Genomic DNA, 24,367 nt, shown 5'->3' with positions numbered 1-24,367 from the left:
CTTCGCGATTAGTCGACAAAGTAATATTCGCGAGATTTGGAGGCCGAAATTCAAGCAAAAAGTTAAATAAAAGTCGGAGCTTAAAAACAGTTACTCAACGTTACAGGCAGGGTTGCCAATGAACTTAACATTGCTTCATGAAATGCTGCACATTTTGATCATTGTTGCATTTTTGCTGGTATTTTCGAGTGTGCGGCCTTTGGTACAGCTAAAATATTACCTCATCCTATCGCCGCGCATGGGTCTTTGGAAGATAGCATCTAGGGTATGTTGCTGATTCGTTGTTATTGCCTATTCCCGTCCTATCCAACACAAATTATTAAAAATATCAGCATTTTTATGACACACAATGCAAAACTAGTTATTCCCTAATGTTTTGGTTTGCTGTCTATCATACGCGATAGATCAAAGTGAGCTGAAATCTATTTAAATGCTTTTCATCATTAAAGAAGTCCTACCAGCCAAATTTGCTACCTGTTTTTCGTGCGATGAAGAAGAAAATGTCGACTAATCGTTTTAATTTCCGTCATTCATAAATGAAAATAACTCACGCAAGACATTGTCGTTATTCTACAGCCAGGAAAACTTGCCTGACCTGCAGAAATTTTGTAGAATAACATTTGTCATGCCGTCCTACACAAATACATGCGCGTTAGCTTCGTAAACATTGTTGTGATTTTTAGTTCAGACGATGAAAAATTTTGATGGACGGATTTTAAAACGGTACGACGAATTTAAGAAATAAAGTCAGTTGCGCAATTTCAATAATATGCTTTACGAATCGCTTTTTAGTGAATTCAAAGTGCACGGATCGGAAGGCAAGTGAGTTTTAGTCAAATCAGCACAATAACTTTTGGAGCATTCATTAAATCCATCCAACAAATGATGAAAATTAGAATGGCTTTACTTACTACGACGGGAATTAGAAATAAACCCTACTTATAGAACTAGGAAAAGGTTATGGAGAATGTTCTAATGTTCTATTGTACAACCGTTTTTCTAAAGGGAGGGATTGTTTTGCATTTGGATGTATATAGAAGTATTTTTCATATATTTTATATTATTTTGCTTTAAAGGACAAATAATTGAAAAGAACTATTGAAAAACATGTTCATGATAGTATAATTTATAACAACATATTAGCAGTTGAATCTATACCTATAAAGAAGGATTTCTGTCTGTCTGTCTGTCTGTCCGTATGTTCCTTATAGAATCGAAAACTACTTTTGGGGCCAGGAAAGGTTTTAGTGATGGTTAGAAACCCCTCCCCCCACTAAGAGGGGGTGGGCTCCCATACAAATGAAACACAAATTTCTGCATAACTCGACAACTAATCAAGCAAATAGAACAAAATTTGGCATGTGGGTGTTTTCGGTGACAAGAATTTATTCTATGGTAAATTGAGACCCCTCCCCTCTTTATAAGGGGAATTATAACTCCTCTCCTCTTTAAAAGGGGGGGCTTCCATACAAATTTCCTCATAACTCGAGAACTAATCAAGCAAATGGAACCAAATTTGGCATGTGAAGGTTTTCGAGGGCAAGAATATTTTCTATAGTAAATTAGGACTCCTCCTCACTTTAAGAGGGGGGGCTCCTGTACCAAAGAAACACAATTTTCCTCATAACTCGAGAAGCAATTAAGCAAATGGAACCAAATTTGGCACGTGGGTGTTTTTGGAGACAAAATTTTTTCTATGATGAATTAGGACCCCTCCCCACTTTAGGAAGGGGGGCTCCTATACAAATGAAATGCAAATTTCCTCATAACTCGAGAATTAATCAAGCAAATGGAACCAAATTTGGCATGTGAAAGTTTTCTAGGGCATGAATATTTTATATGGTGCATTAGAACCCCTCCCTACTTTAAGAGGGGGGGCTCCTATACAAGCGAAATACAAATTTCCTCATAACTCGAGAACTAATCAAGCAAATGGAACCAAATTTGACACGTGGGTGTTTTTGGAGACAAAAATTTTTTCTATGATGAATTGGGACCCCTCCCCACTTTAGGAAGGGGGGCTCCTATACAAATGAAATACAAATTTCCTCATAACTCGAGAATTAACCAAGCAAATGGAACCAAATTTGGCATGTGAAAGTTTTCTAGGGCACGAATATTTTATATGGTGAATTAGAACCCCTCCCAACTTTAAGAGGGGGGGCTCCTATACAAACGAAATACAAATTTCCTCATAACTCGAGAATTAATCAAGCAAATGGAACCAAATTTGGCACGTGGGTGTTTTTGGAGACAAAAATTTTTTCTATGATGAATTGGAACCCCTACCCACTTTAGAAGGGGGGGCTCCTATACAAATGAAATTCAAATTTCCTCATAACTCGAGAACTAATCAAGAAAATAGAACCAAATTTGGCATGTGGAGGTTTCTGGAGGCAAAAATATTTTCTATGGTGAATTAGGACCCCTCCCAACTTTAAGAGGGGGTGCTTCTACACAAATAAAATACAAATTTCCTCATAATTCGAGAACTAATCAAGCAAATGGAACCATATTTGGCATGTGGGTGTTTTTGGAGGCAACCATTTTTTCTATGATGAATTAGGACCCCTTACCTTCTTAAGAGTGGGGCTCTCATATAAACGAAATACAAATTTCCTCATAACTCTAGAACTAATCAAGCAAATGGAACCATATTTATCATGTGGGTGTTTTTGTAGGCAAGAATATTTTCTATGGATTTCCCCACTTTAAGAGGGGGGGGGGGCTCCTATACAAATGAAATGCAAATTTCCTCTTATCTCGAGAACTAATCAATCAAATGGAACCAAATTTGGGGCCATCCAGATACCACGTGGACAGAAAAATACCAATTTTCAACCCCCCCGTCCCCCTCCTGGACAAGCGTGGACATTCCCTCAACCCCCACCCCCCTCCCCTGTTTGTCCACGTGGACATTATTTTTTCTTATGTCAAATTTAACAAAACAGAAATGCATTGTTCTAAACTTTGTTTTCAACTTGATTTATGCAGTATTTATCAAAAAGCTGACGTGAAAGGAAGCGCCAGTCTAAAGGCGGCGACACAATTCATACGGCTTTTTAGGCGTTGCGGAAATTTGAGTTTTTCCATGGATTTTCCGTAAAATTTCCGCAGCGTATTAAAATCCGTATGCAAGGTGTTAGGACCTTAATTCTTATGATCTTGCCTACTGCAAATTATTATCGACTGCAAGAAAGCTGATAGCTTGACTTTCGCTTGACGTTTCTTCTCTGTTCAGAGTATCTTTGTCTAGAGTATCTTTATCCAGAACATCTCAGCTTGACCGTCTACTTCAACGCAACACAAGCCCTTTTCGACGCAATGTGATTCGTAAAATTTTTTGAAGGCGAAGCCTTTTGGAAATAGGTTATCCATGGAAGCCCTTTTTTTGGCGACCTGCATTTGATTTTGAGGCAAAATGCAATCATTTGGCGCAAGTGCGACCTATGTGATAAATGAGTCACGTGACTGGGTAATATTCGTGGATTCTTCCGTTACATTTATCATTTCCCAAAGAAGGAAAGAGTTGTAAAAAAATTTCTATTGCAGTTCTATTGAGTTGTGTGAGTTGAGTGATGAGTTCGGAACTGTTTTATGTCCTTGACCACCATTGTCATCATCAGCTCGTAACCACTACCGTTCTACCTTTACATTCAATGGATGTAGGATGAATTTTTGCGATTTGCTGATCTATGTTAATTTTTTCTTGCAGCGTTAGTGTAGTCGTTTCCTTTGTAAACTGGCAACGGCCGGCAATACCTGGTCGAAGACGATATAATTAGGCTAATTCAAAAAAACATATCTGGTCGAAGATGGATGTGGATTTAGGAATATATTCTTTCCATTTGTTACTGCTTTCATGGGAACAATTGATGTGACACAAAGGCTTGAGTTGGACTTCGTGTCATCATCATCAATGAATGTTTGCTATACTCGCTATAAGATCTGCGGTTCCATCTTCCATCGCAACCGTACTTTACGAAAAAAGTTACTGTCTTCAGTTCTGCATCAGAAAACGTGTTTAATGATGCAGCTTTCGGGCTGATAATACTTGACGAGGTCTGATATGCACAGTAACAGCGATAGTGAGGATGAAGTATCTTCAAATATGCTTCGAAATTTGTACACCTCGAACTGCAGTAATTAAATTTCATCCGAAAACGAATTTTGAAAATCTTTTTCTGAATCTCTACAAATAATCCATGCTGGATTACACATTTTCATTATTTATTTTGCACACTTACTTGATCGGGATAACACGTTGTTTACACTGCGCCATATTAAATTCAACCGAGTAACAATTTTCAATGCGAGTGTTTTGTAGAGGGATAGCCAGGGTCAAGCTAATTTGTTATGCATTTTGTAGTATTTTTCTTGTACTTTCACATGGGTAATAAATGGCTTGAATATATTTGCATGTTTGGGAGTTATTGCTGTTGAAAATTGTATAATTCTTAAACGAAAACTTTAATTTTCTCCGCAAATATTGACGATAGCAAGCTACTATATTCTAGAAAAGTATGTAATTTGACTGTTAGAAAATCTTTGCCGAACATGTCAAATGCGTATAAATACTATAGAAAGAACTGTGGTCAAAAAATTGATTTTCGTAAAGTCTCCACAAAAATTGTTCTTTATCTCTAAAACTATAATAGCTAGAAGGTTACTTTTTTTGGAAAAGTTCTTTATAATAATCTTTTCAAAAATTTTGTAGAACATTGTTTTGTTGTATCTCTTACTGTTCAAAAAATAATTTTTTATCTTACTTTTAAGGGGATTAATCAAATAATCGTTCATGCCATATGAAAAAGTTTTTAACGCTGAGAAATTTCTCTGAACATACTTAACCAGTGTAATCAACCATTTCGGCGCAATTAAAAAAACGTGTGTTCTGATACCAATGGGACCACTGTGCATTGGTGCACTGCAATGGAAACGAAGAAAAATTATATGCGCGGGGATTGGTACATGTACATGATGCACTCGAAGTCGTGTTTAGCTGGTTAGGGGCAACAAAACGACGTTTTTAAAATTTTTGTCTGAAAGCGTAATAAAAACCATGGCCATACAACGTCACCTTCAATTGCCTAGCGTCACTCAATAATGAAGCAGTGAAGCTTCGGTTTCTACAGAAGCAGCACCGTTTCAGTTTCAAACTAGCTTGAGTCAGCGTCAGCGAAACGGGTTTCACTTCGTCATGACTATCGGTTTCAACTTTTCATTTGTACTTTTCTATCAAATATTCAGAAGAAAGCCAGCAACTATGAATGCAAATGAATTGAATTTAAGTAAAAATTCCTACAATGCAACGCAAATTAAAGTTAACCTTGTCAATGTCGACAAATCGTGCCTGACTTTCTGCCGTCGTCAATTAAAACTTAAACTGAAGCCACCAACTTAAACTGAAGCTTGCTTGAAACGTTCAGTTCAACAAATGAAGCAAGTCACTTTATGTGTGAAGCGCAGATAAGAGAAAGTCAGTTTCATTTATTTGTTTCGACGATGCCGGGCCCTGATAAAAACCCTAACCGAAAATGTATATTGCATAATAATATGTAAAAGAAATATTTTTATACATGCATTTATGTACCAGCCAACGTACTAAGTGCGCGGCGACTGGTGCTTTCACGGTACCCTATTTATATTTTGTTAGGAACAGTAGCAGTCAGAAGTCATTGTAGCTCGGGGCTTTAATAGAAAGATTTGATTTGGTCCCCACTGTGCCTATTACTGCGTACCACTGGTATCCAGCTTTTTACGAGTCATAATGGCAGACTGTATAATCCGTGTTCGCAATATTTAAACAATGCTTATGTAATACATCGCACGTTTTAAAGGAAAGTGCGGAATGAAAACGTGTGATGTATTACGGAAATGTCAAAAATGCTGTTCAAATATTACGAACACGGCTTATGCCATCCACCATTATGGCTCGTAAAAAGCTGGACAGATTGAATACTTACCTCCACTTTTAGTATCTTTATTTATCGTTTGATTGTTAAATGGCACCCGTTTTTGTGGTCCTTGTGAATGTATGATCCCCAAGCTACGATAACCTTCATCGCTTATTTCACTTCCGTTGTCGCTTACGTTGTCATACATATTATATTTATCTTCAGCAACGTTCTCAAGCTTTGCTTCGTTCACGAAATCATTCAAGTCGCATTCGAAATGAACTGACGCTTGATTCGTATTAGCTTTAGGCTCCGGTTTATGTGATAGTTCTTTCGTGTTTTGCTTCTTCTTTGCTTCCAATTGCCGAGGATTAGGAGAAGGTGAACGCCAAGTCAGATTTGTCGAATCAACGTTGAATCCTTTTTCATAGACCTGTAAGTGTGTTGAATGAATTACTTGTTACTATCAGTCCTTTGTTTGGACACTTAAAAGATAAAAAACAAAAATTAATGTTATCCTTTAATTCTACTACCATGTAATCTAATGATAGATACGTATTTCGATCCCGATATGAGATCTTCCTCAGTATCAATACTGACAATACAGTGTTTTGTTTCTTATTTTTTCAGGTATTTTACTAAAACGCTTAAATAAATAATGGTTAATTATATTCAAATTATTCATAATAAATTTATCAAAAATGGAAAATTTGCCCGTGTTAACATTTTTACACTTTTGTGATACTTTTACGAAACTAGGGTCCGAGAGGATATTTTCAGCATGCTTCTAAAATCAGCCTATTTGCCTTTTCTTTCGCCAATAAAAATATTTTGCCGACATACAATTTTAATATGTTATAACTATTTTCTCAAGACTGTAAGTAATCTACTATTTTTTATTAAATGCCAAATGCCAAAAACCACCTGTTCTTCCACTAGATCTAGGCCACAGGCCGAAAAAATACATGCAATCGTTTAATGGGCTGAAAATATCCTCCCGTGCCTTATGTATGTTTCGTAACTTGCATTTTGTATCGTAACTTCTGATTTCAATTCCGTTCGTATTCTTACGAATTTTAGAGCAATGGAAGCTCCCCACTAGCATTTTCATATGTATAAAAGTATGAAGGTCTGTGCCTAAGGGCACGAGCGCTATGCTAACGTAGAACTACGAATGCAGATGAAACTCGATCACGCTAGACATTTTGAGTAGGACCACGTCTTACGGCAATGTTTGGCGAGATAAGGTGTCATTCCAAAATAATTTTCTCGAAAAGTGGTCAGATTTTGAATGGCAATAACTTAGCGGTGTCCCGATCGATTTTCAATATTTTTGCATCAATCGATTGGAACCTTTTCTATGCATTGATCCACATGAAGAACGCTATTAATCTGTAAGTGTACACTATTGAAAAATTGAAAATAAGGAAGCCTTGTCCAACTAGAAATCCTTGCATTTTGGTTCTTGCAAAAAAAAAGTGACACACTCCCTATCTCAGCAGGTCGAAGATTCTTTACGACGTTTAACCCTATACCAATTTGATATCTGTGCTTGGGAAGCACGCCAGAGTGCAAAACTACCCCTCTTCTTCAACCGATATTATCGTTTGAACATTTAACTTAGTCCAATATGATGTCCTGAAAGTAAACAATTTTGTTGAAGTATAAAGTTACCCCTTTTTTTAAACAAGTTCATCTTTAAACATTGAATCTAGTCCAAATTGATGTCCTGAAAGTGAAACGTCATAGAACAGTGAGAAGTAAACCTTTTCTTTTGCCAGGTTGAATCCATATATGTCCCGACAGGAATTAAATTAAATCCTTTTGTAACTCGTTGTATTAGGAGCAGAAATATTTTTCGACCTTTTCATAGTTGCTGGTCGAATTTCTTTAGGCAATACCTTACCTTGTCTTATTAACACTGTTTTTGGATGGATTGTTTCCGGGAAAACGAATGTTATACAATGATGCAGCTCTCAGACCTGCAACTTTGGTACGGTACCAGGTCACAGAAGTATGGAATGATCCAGCAGCGTGAGCAAGGATATTACGATGCCATCCTTTTCATCACAAGAAAGTCTCGGCGAGCAACATTTTTCGAACAACGTCATTCGCATCGCAGACAATCAATACTGTGCTCGCTGGCAAGTGAAGCTAGATGTATTAAATAAGCTAGGGGATAATAAAGAGAAGCCAGTCAAACAATTTCGTTTTATCGAGCGACGTTTCAGCCAGGACCCGAAACTTGCCGACAAGTATCGAAATTTTACGACAAGGTATTTTCATCTCGTTCAAGAAAGGAGAGTATACAAGTGCCCCAACAATGTTAATGCTTTATTGAATACTAGCTGACCCGACAAACTTCGTATTGCCACAAATTAACCTGTGTTGTACATAAATCATGAATCTCGGATGATCTTTGTCACAATCTCGAGTTTTGCAAGCCCCCCAGTGGGCGGCGCTTCCGACGGCGGGTCACCGGCAACACTCGCGACCGTCACGTGTTACTATAGATAGAATGAATGATCTAGTGTTACTATAGATAGTTTTTGTGGTCTTGTATTGACTAATGTTTTATGGAAGAGTCTCGAATTTCTCGAGTTCGATTAGTTTTTGACTTTCGCAAAAATTTCTGTTTTATTTGTATGAGAGTCCATATCCTCCTAGCACAGGGGTGAGAGGTCTCTAACTATCGTAAAATAAATTCAAGACTCCAAAATCTCCCACATGCCAAATTTGGTTCCATTTGCTTGATTAGTTCTCAAGTTATAAGGAAATTTGAATTTCATTTGTATGGGAGCTCCCCTTTTAAAAGGGGAAGGGGTCGTAATTCACCATAGAAAAAATTTCTGCCATCTAAAACTCCATTTGCTTGATTAGTTCTCGAGTTATGAGGAAATTTGTTTTTCATTTGTATAAGAGCCACCCCCCCGCTCTTAAAGTGGGGAAATCCATAGAAAATATTCCATAGAAAATATTCTTGCCTACAAAAACACCCACATGATAAATTTGGTTCCATTTGCTTGATTAGTTCTAGAGTTATGAGGAAATTTGTATTTCGTTTGTATGAGAGCCCCCCCTCTTAAAAAGGTAAGGGGTCCTAATTCATCATAGAAAAAATGGTTGCCTCCAAAAACACCCACATGCCAAATATGGTTCCATTTACTTGATTAGTTCTCGAATTATGAGGAAATTTGTATTTCATTTGTGTAGAAGCACACCCTCCTAAAGTGGGTAGGGGTCCCAATTCATCATAGAAAAAATTTTTGTCTCCAAAAACACCAACGTGCCAAATTTGGTTCCATTTGCTTGATTAGTTCTCGAGTTATTAGGAAATTTGTATTTCGTTTGTATAGGAGCCCCCCCTCCCAAAGTTGGGAGGGGTCCTAATTCACCATAGAAAATATTCATGCCCTAGAAACTTTCATGTGCCAAATTTGGTTCCATTTGCTTGATTAATTCTCGAGTTATGAGGAAATTTGCATTTCATTTGTATAGGAGCCCCCCTTCCTAAAGTGGGGAGGGGTCCCAATTCATCATATAAAAAAAATTTGTCTCCAAAAACACCCACGTGCCAAATTTTGTTCCATTTGCTTGATTAGTTCTCGACTTATGAGGAAATTTGTATTTAGTTTGTATAGAAGCCCCCCTTCTTAAAGTGGGGAGGGGTCCTTATTTACCATTTATAGAAAACATTCTTACCCTCGAAAACTTTCACATGCCAAATTTGGTTCCATTTGCTTGATTAGTTCTTCAGTTATAAGGAAATTTGTATTTCATGTGTATAGGATCCCCCCCTCCTAAAACGGGGAGGGGTCCCAATTCATCATAGAAAAAAATTTTGTCTCCAAAAACACCCACATGCCAAATTTGGTTCCATTTGCTTGATTAGTTCTCGACTTATGAGGAAATTTGTATTTAGTTTGTATAGAAGCCCCCCTTCTTAAAGTGGGGAGGGGTCCTTATTTACCATAGAAAACATTCTTACCCTCGAAAACTTTCACATGCCAAATTTGGTTCCATTTGCTTGATTAGTTCTTCAGTTATAAGGAAATTTGTATTTCATGTGTATAGGATCCCCCCCTCCTAAAACGGGGAGGGGTTCCAATTCATCATAGAAAAAATTTTTGTCTCCAAAAACACCCACATGCCAAATTTGGTTCCATTTGCTTAATTACTTCTCGAGTTATGAGGAAAATTGTGTTTCTTTGGTACAGGGCCCCCCCCTCTTAAAGTGGGAAGGGGTCCTAATTTACTATAGAAAATATTCTTGCCCTCGAAAACCTTCACATGCCAAATTTGGTTCCATTTGCTTGATTAGTTCTCGAGTTATGAGGAAATTTGTATGGAAGCCCCCCCTTTTAAAGAGGAGAGGAGTTATAATTTCCCTTATAAAGAGGGGAGGGGTTTCAATTTACCATAGAATAAATTCTTGTCACCGAAAACACCCACATGCCAAATTTTGTTCTATTTGCTTGATTAGTTGTCGAGTTATGCAGAAATTTGTGTTTCATTTGTATGGGAGCCCCCCTTCTTAGTGGGGGGAGGGGTTTCTAACAATCACTAAAACCTTTCCTGGCTCCAAAAAACCTCTACATGCATATTTTCATGCCGATTGGTTCAGTAGTTTTCGTTTCTATAAGGAACATACGGACAGACAGACAGACAGACAGACAGACAGACAGACAGACAGACAGACAGACAGACAGACAGACAGACAGACAGACAGACAGACAGACAGACAGACAGACAGACAGACAGACAGACAGACAGACAGACAGACAGACAGACAGACAGACAGACAGACAGACAGACAGACAGACAGACAGACAGACAGACAGACAGACAGACAGACAGACAGACAGACAGACAGACAGACAGACAGACAGACAGACAGACAGACAGACAGACAGACAGACAGACAGACAGACAGACAGACAGACAGACAGACAGACAGACAGACAGACAGACAGACAGACAGACAGACAGACAGACAGACAGACAGACAGACAGACAGACAGACAGACAGACAGACAGACAGACAGACAGACAGACAGACAGACAGACAGACAGACAGACAGACAGACAGACAGACAGACAGACAGACAGACAGACAGACAGACAGACAGACAGACAGACAGACAGACAGACAGACAGACAGACAGACAGACAGACAGACAGACAGACAGACAGACAGACAGACAGACAGACAGACAGACAGACAGACAGACAGACAGACAGACAGACAGACAGACAGACAGACAGACAGACAGACAGACAGACAGACAGACAGACAGACAGACAGACAGACAGACAGACAGACAGACAGACAGACAGACAGACAGACAGACAGACAGACAGACAGACAGACAGACAGACAGACAGACAGACAGACAGACAGACAGACAGACAGACAGACAGACAGACAGACAGACAGACAGACAGACAGACAGACAGACAGACAGACAGACAGACAGACAGACAGACAGACAGACAGACAGACAGACAGACAGACAGACAGACAGACAGACAGACAGACAGACAGACAGACAGACAGACAGACAGACAGACAGACAGACAGACAGACAGACAGACAGACAGACAGACAGACAGACAGACAGACAGACAGACAGACAGACAGACAGACAGACAGACAGACAGACAGACAGACAGACAGACAGACAGACAGACAGACAGACAGACAGACAGACAGACAGACAGACAGACAGACAGACAGACAGACAGACAGACAGACAGACAGACAGACAGACAGACAGACAGACAGACAGACAGACAGACAGACAGACAGACAGACAGACAGACAGACAGACAGACAGACAGACAGACAGACAGACAGACAGACAGACAGACAGACAGACAGACAGACAGACAGACAGACAGACAGACAGACAGACAGACAGACAGACAGACAGACAGACAGACAGACAGACAGACAGACAGACAGACAGACAGACAGACAGACAGACAGACAGACAGACAGACAGACAGACAGACAGACAGACAGACAGACAGACAGACAGACAGACAGACAGACAGACAGACAGACAGACAGACAGACAGACAGACAGACAGACAGACAGACAGACAGACAGACAGACAGACAGACAGACAGACAGACAGACAGACAGACAGACAGACAGACAGACAGACAGACAGACAGACAGACAGACAGACAGACAGACAGACAGACAGACAGACAGACAGACAGACAGACAGACAGACAGACAGACAGACAGACAGACAGACAGACAGACAGACAGACAGACAGACAGACAGACAGACAGACAGACAGACAGACAGACAGACAGACAGACAGACAGACAGACAGACAGACAGACAGACAGACAGACAGACAGACAGACAGACAGACAGACAGACAGACAGACAGACAGACAGACAGACAGACAGACAGACAGACAGACAGACAGACAGACAGACAGACAGACAGACAGACAGACAGACAGACAGACAGACAGACAGACAGACAGACAGACAGACAGACAGACAGACAGACAGACAGACAGACAGACAGACAGACAGACAGACAGACAGACAGACAGACAGACAGACAGACAGACAGACAGACAGACAGACAGACAGACAGACAGACAGACAGACAGACAGACAGACAGACAGACAGACAGACAGACAGACAGACAGACAGACAGACAGACAGACAGACAGACAGACAGACAGACAGACAGACAGACAGACAGACAGACAGACAGACAGACAGACAGACAGACAGACAGACAGACAGACAGACAGACAGACAGACAGACAGACAGACAGACAGACAGACAGACAGACAGACAGACAGACAGACAGACAGACAGACAGACAGACAGACAGACAGACAGACAGACAGACAGACAGACAGACAGACAGACAGACAGACAGACAGACAGACAGACAGACAGACAGACAGACAGACAGACAGACAGACAGACAGACAGACAGACAGACAGACAGACAGACAGACAGACAGACAGACAGACAGACAGACAGACAGACAGACAGACAGACAGACAGACAGACAGACAGACAGACAGACAGACAGACAGACAGACAGACAGACAGACAGACAGACAGACAGACAGACAGACAGACAGACAGACAGACAGACAGACAGACAGACAGACAGACAGACAGACAGACAGACAGACAGACAGACAGACAGACAGACAGACAGACAGACAGACAGACAGACAGACAGACAGACAGACAGACAGACAGACAGACAGACAGACAGACAGACAGACAGACAGACAGACAGACAGACAGACAGACAGACAGACAGACAGACAGACAGACAGACAGACAGACAGACAGACAGACAGACAGACAGACAGACAGACAGACAGACAGACAGACAGACAGACAGACAGACAGACAGACAGACAGACAGACAGACAGACAGACAGACAGACAGACAGACAGACAGACAGACAGACAGACAGACAGACAGACAGACAGACAGACAGACAGACAGACAGACAGACAGACAGACAGACAGACAGACAGACAGACAGACAGACAGACAGACAGACAGACAGACAGACAGACAGACAGACAGACAGACAGACAGACAGACAGACAGACAGACAGACAGACAGACAGACAGACAGACAGACAGACAGACAGACAGACAGACAGACAGACAGACAGACAGACAGACAGACAGACAGACAGACAGACAGACAGACAGACAGACAGACAGACAGACAGACAGACAGACAGACAGACAGACAGACAGACAGACAGACAGACAGACAGACAGACAGACAGACAGACAGACAGACAGACAGACAGACAGACAGACAGACAGACAGACAGACAGACAGACAGACAGACAGACAGACAGACAGACAGACAGACAGACAGACAGACAGACAGACAGACAGACAGACAGACAGACAGACAGACAGACAGACAGACAGACAGACAGACAGACAGACAGACAGACAGACAGACAGACAGACAGACAGACAGACAGACAGACAGACAGACAGACAGACAGACAGACAGACAGACAGACAGACAGACAGACAGACAGACAGACAGACAGACAGACAGACAGACAGACAGACAGACAGACAGACAGACAGACAGACAGACAGACAGACAGACAGACAGACAGACAGACAGACAGACAGACAGACAGACAGACAGACAGACAGACAGACAGACAGACAGACAGACAGACAGACAGACAGACAGACAGACAGACAGACAGACAGACAGACAGACAGACAGACAGACAGACAGACAGACAGACAGACAGACAGACAGACAGACAGACAGACAGACAGACAGACAGACAGACAGACAGACAGACAGACAGACAGACAGACAGACAGACAGACAGACAGACAGACAGACAGACAGACAGAAATCCTTCTTTATAGGTATAGACAAGGAATTAGAATATACATGTAACAAACTTTACCCCGAAACGTTCGATCATTATTAGAGACTGCGAGACGCAGTGAGTTTCTCCAGTGCGTAAAATGGACTGGTAAATCTAATCAGATCACTACATAGGTACAAGGAAACAGTAAAACGATAGCGGCGACAAATGTTCAGGTTTGAATTTAAATTACCGTGCCGTATCGAAATCCGTACACCTAAGCACTAGACAATTTAAAATGGTCAATATAAACTGATGGTATTTTAATATGCAATTCATCACATTTGCTTTTGACAGTATATTGCTTATTTTAACATTTGGAATCACAGAAAGCTAAAATTATTCCTAGTTATAATAAATCGTGGACAAAATGTACAGCTCTTGATTCAAAATCCGCACACTTTTTCATGTCTGATTCAAAATCCGTACACCTTTGAATCAAATTCCGTACACCATGTTTAAAATTAACTAAAGTACGTATATTTATGAATCTAAATCCGTGTATGCTTGATCTAAATAAGTTAAAAGTTAATTGGTAATTTTTTGACGTAGGACTACGTCTTACGGCAAGTTTTGAGATAGGGTGTCATTCTAAAAAATCGAAAAATGCAAGCGTCACGAAAAATGATAAGATAGGTTTTGAGCGCTAATAGCTCAGCGGTTTTCCGATCGATTTTCAATATTCTTACACCAATCGATCGGAAAATCTTCTAAGAATTGACCCAATTGAAGAAAAGTATGGATTCTTGATGTTGAACTATTGAAAAATTGAAATTAATGAACCTATGCTTTACCAGAATTCTCGCTTCGTGATTGTTTGTTGGAAATGGTGTCATCAAAATAGAAACGCGTTTTCACGCTTCGACTTATAATTCAGTCAATTTTCAATAGATTTCCAGAATATTTACACCAATTAGTCGGAAAAACGATTGAAAATATTGAAAATCCAGAAAACTATTGATTTTCAATGCGCGTCATAGAAAAATTGAATTATTTTAACTTTAACATTAAAATTTTAAATTTAACAGAATTTGTTTCCAGAACTGTGCAATGGATGTCGGCTGGTTACCAAGTGGACGCTATTTATACAGATATGTCCAAGGCATTTGATTTGGTCAACATAAATGCAATGATTGCGGTTTTACGAAAATATGGAGTTGATGGGGTCTGTTTAGAATGGATGCATTCATACTTGACTAACCGTTTGCAGTATGTAAGGCTACACAACACTGATTCCAAAGTGTTTGTAACAAGTTCAGGTGTACTCCAAGGGAGTCATTTGGGACCTCTATTATTCGTGGTTGTCATGAATGAACTCCCAGATACGTTAGTGGATGTATTCGTGTTAATTTATGCTGACGACGTAAAAATATTTATACCTGTGCGCGGCTTGAAAGATTGTACGATTCTTCAAGAGAATTTAAATCGTTGAATACCATCTCGGTGCGGATTTAGTCCCAAGGAAAACGGCCCATTGCGATTTAGGCGTGGAAATGGACAGTGAACTGACCTTTAGTAAACATATCGAGAAAATTGTAACGAAAGCGAACTCATTATTTGGCATGGTGAAGCGATACAGCCGCGAATTAGATGATCCGTACACGATAATCGCTATATACAATGGTTTGGTTCGCACGACCATCGAGTACGCAAGCGTGGTGTGGCGACCAATTTATAACGTATACATCAATCGAATTGAGCGGGTACAAAAAAAATTTGTGCGATATGCTGTGCGTAATCTTGGTTGAAGAGACGAAATGCCGGACTACCGATCGCTATGCTTACTAGTAGGAATCAACAGTCTCAGCGATCGAAGAATTTTGATAGATGTGTTGTTTCTCAAAGACGTTGTTTCTGGAAAATACAGTGATCCATATTTGTGCAGCCAGGTAACGAACTACGAAGGTAGAACCAACCTAAGAAGGGCTAGGCCGTCTCACCTATCAATTCGTGTTCAATTAAAATCTAGTCTTAGGGAATATTTTAACAATTCCATGTAATGTTGATAAGCCGTTTTTTGTATGTATTTATATTTTTTAAAGTCTGATAACGGGCAAAGCCTACACATCAATAACGACAAATCAAATCAAACCAAGCGAGGTGTTGGAGCTGGAGCACTCGTTTCGCTGCCGTGAAGGAATATCTGGCTGCTGAAGTTCTGGAATTGGCAGGAAATATGCTACTCGCGACAACGAAACGATCAGAATTATCGTCACTTGCAGCTGACCATCCGCTACAACGAAGAGCTTAACAAATTGCTGCCCGGTGTCACCACTGCTCAGAGAAGTGTCTTTCCGAACATCCAAGGTGTTTTGTTGCTGCCCTAGAAGATGGAAAAGAAGGCTTCAATTTTCAGCATATCACGTCGACAAAATGTTCTTTTAAGGACAAAACATAATGTTCATGTCAAATCTTCAATTTTCGGATCTTTGGAATTTTCGCTCACTGATTTTAATTCTATTTAATTTAGATTGATTCTAATTGTTCGCTTCTTATCAAATAATTTCAACCGATCACCTCTCGCGATTCTGTTCGCTTGTTGCTGCTGGTTGAGTTGGCCGTCTCAGAATATAAGAAGCAGCCAACAAATATACCAGCTCCAAATAAATGTGTTCGGTCAAGCGTCGAAATGAATGAAACCATGGATTTAATGAAATGAAAGAGTTTTAGTAACATCTTTTGCATCTTCATATAAGAATTTGTTCGTTCTTCAAAGAACGGTTTTCGGTAATTGATGAAACCTAGGAAACTTGAAACTTAGGGTTTTTCACTCGGTTTTCTTTAGCAACACAAATTTATCCATCACCAATGCTACAGTAATAATACGTAGCGTAATTTTTCTTTGGCAGCAAAAGGCGAACGGCTCACTGGTAACTTTGCTCTTTTGTTCAGACAAATTGAAATGCTCTATTTTATTTTACGTACATGATAGAATGAAGGACCATGAAAAGTGGGTGTGGCCGATTCTTGTCACTTGCTCTGGTACATAACACGTGGTAAGCCGGCGAACAGCATTATTCAAACGCTAGCTGAACTATTGCCAACATCGTTTGCCAGGGCAAACGAAAGTCACGCTCGACTCGTGCACGTTTGCAGTGTGTATGCAGTGCAGTGTGTTGGAGATGGAGCACTCGTTTCGCTGCCGTGATAAAATATCTGGCTGCTGAAGTTCTGGAATTGGCAGGAAATATGCTGCACGCGACAACAAAACGACCAGAAGCATCCCACGTCACTTGCAGCTGGCCACTTGGAGTGGTATTTCATCGTGATTCAGGACCATACACGAACGGCTTCGTTAATCGCATATCTGCTGAACCTTTCCGGCTGGTCCGTTGCAACAAGCCGTGCTTGGTTAACGGTTATCGGTACTCCAATTTACCGAACAGAGAATTACGTTAAGTGCGTTAGTGCAAGTTTATTGCAATCAAACAATCGGTCCTTTCAAGGGCCACACAACGATTGCAGAGTTTATTATATTTTCTTGCCCAGTTAAAGCCATAATAACACAGGCAACGAGGGAAAAGTTGAATTTTTCGCCATTGCGGACGACCAACAAATGACGGAAATAAGTTTTCTGGTCACGGGCGACATTTTCTGCGACTTCCAAAACGTCTGCAGCTTGTTATTGCTTTATTATCAGTGTTCTTTTGTAAACCACAGAAAAGTTGCGAAATATTTTTAACTTTTTGAAAATCGCGCGTACCGTCTACCGATTACCAGAGGAAAAGCACTATTCAACGTAGAAATAGATCATAAAAATTCATTTACTGTTTGGTTTAGTTACTGACTTGATTTCGTTTTCATAAAATAGATCAATTAATTCATGGATATAACTCCAAAATCGGTTGAGGATTGAATGTATACAATGTTTCTACTTTAATAAACGTTACGTATGTAGCTTGTATACATGAAGAATCGTATTATTACATACATGGATACATCCTACAAAGAGACTTACGTGGTCATACGTCACCTATGCGGTCGTGGCTTGTGCACAACCCCTCTGATTTTTTTTGTTTATTTGATTGACTGATTGATCAAATACCCTTTTCTCCAAAATCGAAGCATTGTGTTTCAGTCCTACTTATCTAAGAGTCATTTACACGCAATCGATATTTTCGTATTTAAACTAAATTGTTCATTTTTGGTCGAAAAGTTAAAATATCAAGTTTGGTGACACACCCCTATCCATGGGATCACCCACTTTTTGTAACCTCGTTTGTGTCAAATCCTCTTACATTTTCTTATACTTCAGGAAATATTAGGCTTTGTAACAAACTTTTTTTTTACATTTTAAGAGTAAAGTAACTTGACATATAGACAGTAAATATTATTTTTTCTTGATTTTTGTTGCAATTTATATGGAAACTGAAATGTTGCAGAAGGGACTCCGTTATTTCGAGAGTACCGCGTCAATATGGTAGCTCTTATCGTAGTGACCGGAACTGCAAACTAATTCGATGGTTTATCAAAGGATTTTCCACTATCTATCATCACAATTTCCATCTTTCAGTATATCAACAAATGTTTAGCTTTAATCCTTACTATTTTCTTTTCAAAACATGGAATAAAGTTGGATAACTAAAAATACTGCACAGGTATACGGAGTTAGATCCAACTAGTAAAAATGATTCAAATTCCGTACAGTACTAATTATGATGAATAAATATTATTTCAATGCTCTAATGAATAAAATATAGCTGTACAACGATAATCATCTATCTTTCAAATCTATTTTCGGGATTTGAACCAGGAAAATCACTTCAGGTATCCTGCGGCGTGGAACAACTTCGGTGGAATAAAACGCCGCTCCTGGAAAACCATGGTTTTCAGACTTTATGTACCTTTTTCTCAGAAACTATACAACGTATTGGAACAAACTTTTTTTTTGTTTTGTTGGTAGTAGCTTGGCAAAGACTTTTATAACTTTTGAGATTTGTAAATGAAACACAGCCAGAGAAAAAAGAAAAAGAAGACAAAATTTTATTTTTCAGGCATCTATTTTACTTCTTCTTCGTTTTTCTCAAACTGTGTTTTCTTTACGAAACTCAAAAGTTATGAAAGTCTTTGCCAAGCTACTACCAACAAAACTAAAATAAAAAAATAATGATTTCTTCAAAATTTTTAGTCGTTCATGTCCCTTTAATAAGAAACAGTGTCATCTCTAATATTTTTTGAAACGGTGGTTCTACAATTGATGGACCACGCCTCTATGGTTTAAAGGTACAAGTACCAGCGAACCAAATGCCCTGGCGGGTGTTGTGGGTTCGAATCCGGTTATAATCTCAGATTATAGCTTGGTTTGAGTCATGCACCTTCCAGCATTGGACAAAAGGTAGGAGTCAAAACGAATACTTGTTAAGCATAGCCACCAATATCCCCCCCACCCTCCTCATCTTTCCGCTCTGTCTCCTCCTTCACTAAAAAAATTTTCATTTCTTTCCCTACCGCCCCTTCATCAATTGTAGAACCACCGTTTCAAAACATATTAATTATATGCATGACCGCATTTCAAGGTCAAGACTAAAAACATGAGATTAGTCTAGTGTCATCTTTATAAATTGTTACGTCCTTGTTATACCGATTTGCGCATGGAATACGATCGATGATATCAGCCTGCTTCCTGAAGAACAGCACAAAATTTAGACGAGCCAGCAACTAGCGCGGCAATAGCCACCATCTCTTTTTTTATTCTATACTAGCTGACCTGACAAACTTCGTATTGCCACAAATTAAACTATAAATCGTGAATCTCGGATGACCTTTGTCAGAGTTTTGTAAGTTTCTGAGGAGTTCATGGGTGTTTTAATATACAAATTTTCCTCACAGTAAAGTAGAAAAAAATTCCCCCCATCGCTCAGCCTGATAAAATAAAGCGGATAGCATTTAAATATTCGCCATCATTACGAACCATTTCGCCGAATACCATTTTGCGGAACACCAATTCTCGGTTGACCATAACGCGGAATATAGAGTTTCGCCGAATACCATTTCGCGAAAAACCTCTTTTGACGTAGGACTACGTCTTACGGCAAGTTTTGAGATAGGGTGTTATTCCAAAAAATCGAAAAATGCGAGCGTCACGAAAAATGAAAGGTTTTGAGCGCTAGAAGGTCAGCGGTTTTCCGATCGATTTTCAATATTCTTACACCAATCGATCGGAAAATCTTCTAAGAATTGACCCAAATGAAGAAAAGTATGAATTCTTGATGTTGAACCATTGAAAAATAGAAAATAACGAACCTATGTTTTACCAGAACTCTCGCTTCGTGATTGGTTGAAGATTCTTTACGATGATCTAAACCTATACAAATTTGATATCTGTGCTTGGGAAGTAAGCCAAAACAAGTGACAAACTTTCCTCATTTCAACAAGATTTCTTAACACCGCGGTTCTACCAAGACCATTTTGATGTCCTTGCTTGGGAAGTACGCCAGAGAGAGTAACAAAGCCTCCTCGTGCCAACAGATTTCTTACGAACGCGATTAAACCTAGTCCAATTTGATGTCTGTGTTAGGGAAGTGTGCCAGAAAAAATGACACAAGTTCGTTGTCCCAACAGATCGCAAATTCTTTACTGCGAGACGATTAAACCTCGGAGAACTTGATATCTGTGTTGGAAAAATGTGCTACAGCTGTAGTGTTCGGTTATAATACGACTCTGTATGAATACGCATGCTTGCTGTTTCATTAGAAGTGTAGTGAAAAGATGTGCTGTTGATAAAATAGGATTGAATTGGTAAAATCCCTTCAACGTGGGAAACCATGGATAATAAAAACAATCTTTAATTTCAGTAAGGTAGCACGAAAGCAATAGTTTGTGTTCTTGATTGTGTTAAATTGTTTTCAAATGCACAATCTTTTGAGAATTGAACGTATGCAAGGTTACTACTTTGATAAATGTTACATACAACTCATGTAGCATGTATATATGTTGCATATAGCATGTATACATGAAGAATCGAATGATTACAAGCATGAATACATGCCACTATCACTACAAAGAGACTTACGTAGTCCTGCGTCACCTATATATGCGGTCGTGTCTTGTACACAACCTCTCTGATTTTTTTATAAAGGGACTTAGACTACTTTGTCCATTGAATTGAACTTTTGTAACCCTTACGCGGGATGTACCATTTCACGGAAAATCTTTTCGTAGAAAGTACCATTTCGCAGGGGTGACCCAACTGAAGGAAAGTAATAGAGGTCAGTAGATCTAGGAAAATAAATAAACCTAGATAGAGGTGATCTCTATGGGGGGCTGCCCCCCTTCCGACGGCAGGTCGCTGGCAACACTCGCGGCCTATGGCCGACTCCCGCTGAATTATCTAATGTTACTATTGATAGCTTTTGGTGCTCTTGTTATTGATTAATGTTTTATGAGTCTAAAATTTCTCGAGTTTGATTAGATTTTAGTTACGCAAAAATTTCTGTCTTATTTGTATGAGAGTCCTTATCCCCCTACCAGGGGTCTCAAACCATCATTAAAAAAATGCCAAATTTGGTTCAATTTGCTTGATTAGTTCTCGAGTTATGAGTAAATTTGTATTTCATTTGTATGGGAGACCCACCGGGTCTCAAACCATCATTAAAAAAATGCCAAATTTGGTTCAATTTGCTTGATTAGTTCTCGAGTTATGAGTAAATTTGTATTTCATTTGTATGGGAGACCCACCTCCTAAAAATGTAAGGGGTCCTAATTCATCATAGAAAAAATTCATGTCTCCAAAAACACCCACATGCCAAATATGGTTCCATTTGATTAATTAGTTCTCGAGTTATGAGGAAATTTGTGTTTCATTCGTATAGGAGCCCCCCTCCTAAGGCGGGGACAGGTTTCAATTCACCATAGAAAAAATTCTTGTTTCCAAAAACACCCACATGTCAAATTTGGTTCCATTTGCTTGACGGACGGACGGACGGACGGACGGACGGACGGACGGACGGACGGACGGACGGACGGACGGACGGACGGACGGACGGACGGACGGACGGACGGACGGACGGACGGACGGACGGACGGACGGACGGACGGACGGACGGACGGACGGACGGACGGACGGACGGACGGACGGACGGACGGACGGACGGACGGACGGACGGACGGACGGACGGACGGACGGACGGACGGACGGACGGACGGACGGACGGACGGACGGACGGACGGACGGACGGACGGACGGACGGACGGACGGACGGACGGACGGACGGACGGACGGACGGACGGACGGACGGACGGACGGACGGACGGACGGACGGACGGACGGACGGACGGACGGACGGACGGACGGACGGACGGACGGACGGACGGACGGACGGACGGACGGACGGACGGACGGACGGACGGACGGACGGACGGACGGACGGACGGACGGACGGACGGACGGACGGACGGACGGACGGACGGACGGACAGACAGACAGACAGACAGACAGACAGACAGACAGACAGACAGACAGACAGACAGACAGACAGACAGACAGACAGACAGACAGACAGACAGACAGACAGACAGACAGACAGACAGACAGACAGACAGACAGACAGACAGACAGACAGACAGACAGACAGACAGACAGACAGACAGACAGACAGACAGACAGACAGACAGACAGACAGACAGACAGACAGACAGACAGACAGACAGACAGACAGACAGACAGACAGACAGACAGACAGACAGACAGACAGACAGACAGACAGACAGACAGACAGACAGACAGACAGACAGACAGACAGACAGACAGACAGACAGACAGACAGACAGACAGACAGACAGACAGACAGACAGACAGACAGACAGACAGACAGACAGACAGACAGACAGACAGACAGACAGACAGACAGACAGACAGACAGACAGACAGACAGACAGACAGACAGACAGACAGACAGACAGACAGACAGACAGACAGACAGACAGACAGACAGACAGACAGACAGACAGACAGACAGACAGACAGACAGACAGACAGACAGACAGACAGACAGACAGACAGACAGACAGACAGACAGACAGACAGACAGACAGACAGACAGACAGACAGACAGACAGACAGACAGACAGACAGACAGACAGACAGACAGACAGACAGACAGACAGACAGACAGACAGACAGACAGACAGACAGACAGACAGACAGACAGACAGACAGACAGACAGACAGACAGACAGACAGACAGACAGACAGACAGACAGACAGACAGACAGACAGACAGACAGACAGACAGACAGACAGACAGACAGACAGACAGACAGACAGACAGACAGACAGACAGACAGACAGACAGACAGACAGACAGACAGACAGACAGACAGACAGACAGACAGACAGACAGACAGACAGACAGACAGACAGACAGACAGACAGACAGACAGACAGACAGACAGACAGACAGACAGACAGACAGACAGACAGACAGACAGACAGACAGACAGACAGACAGACAGACAGACAGACAGACAGACAGACAGACAGACAGACAGACAGACAGACAGACAGACAGACAGACAGACAGACAGACAGACAGACAGACAGACAGACAGACAGACAGACAGACAGACAGACAGACAGACAGACAGACAGACAGACAGACAGACAGACAGACAGACAGACAGACAGACAGACAGACAGACAGACAGACAGACAGACAGACAGACAGACAGACAGACAGACAGACAGACAGACAGACAGACAGACAGACAGACAGACAGACAGACAGACAGACAGACAGACAGACAGACAGACAGACAGACAGACAGACAGACAGACAGACAGACAGACAGACAGACAGACAGACAGACAGACAGACAGACAGACAGACAGACAGACAGACAGACAGACAGACAGACAGACAGACAGACAGACAGACAGACAGACAGACAGACAGACAGACAGACAGACAGACAGACAGACAGACAGACAGACAGACAGACAGACAGACAGACAGACAGACAGACAGACAGACAGACAGACAGACAGACAGACAGACAGACAGACAGACAGACAGACAGACAGACAGACAGACAGACAGAC

The 24,367-nt window shown here is 41.0% G+C and overlaps 1 protein-coding gene across 2 annotated transcripts in view; it reads right to left on the bottom strand.

Moving 5' to 3' along the window:
• Nucleotides 1–24,367, bottom strand: part of LOC128744040 (GAS2-like protein pickled eggs) — a 595,332-nt gene that overhangs the window by 64,431 nt on the left and 506,534 nt on the right. For both annotated transcript variants that reach the window (XR_008412350.1, XM_053840783.1), the window contains exon 10: nucleotides 5,967–6,330. Coding sequence is in view for 1 of the 2 variants with exons in the window: in XM_053840783.1 (XP_053696758.1) it covers nucleotides 5,967–6,330 (364 nt within the window). In the remaining variant the exon portion in view is untranslated. The remainder of the gene's footprint in view (nucleotides 1–5,966; nucleotides 6,331–24,367) is intronic.

This window comes from Sabethes cyaneus, chromosome 3, assembly GCF_943734655.1.
Source record: "Sabethes cyaneus chromosome 3, idSabCyanKW18_F2, whole genome shotgun sequence".
Lineage (NCBI taxonomy): Eukaryota > Metazoa > Arthropoda > Insecta > Diptera > Culicidae > Sabethes > Sabethes cyaneus.
This window is presented reverse-complemented; position numbering and strand designations above follow the sequence as displayed.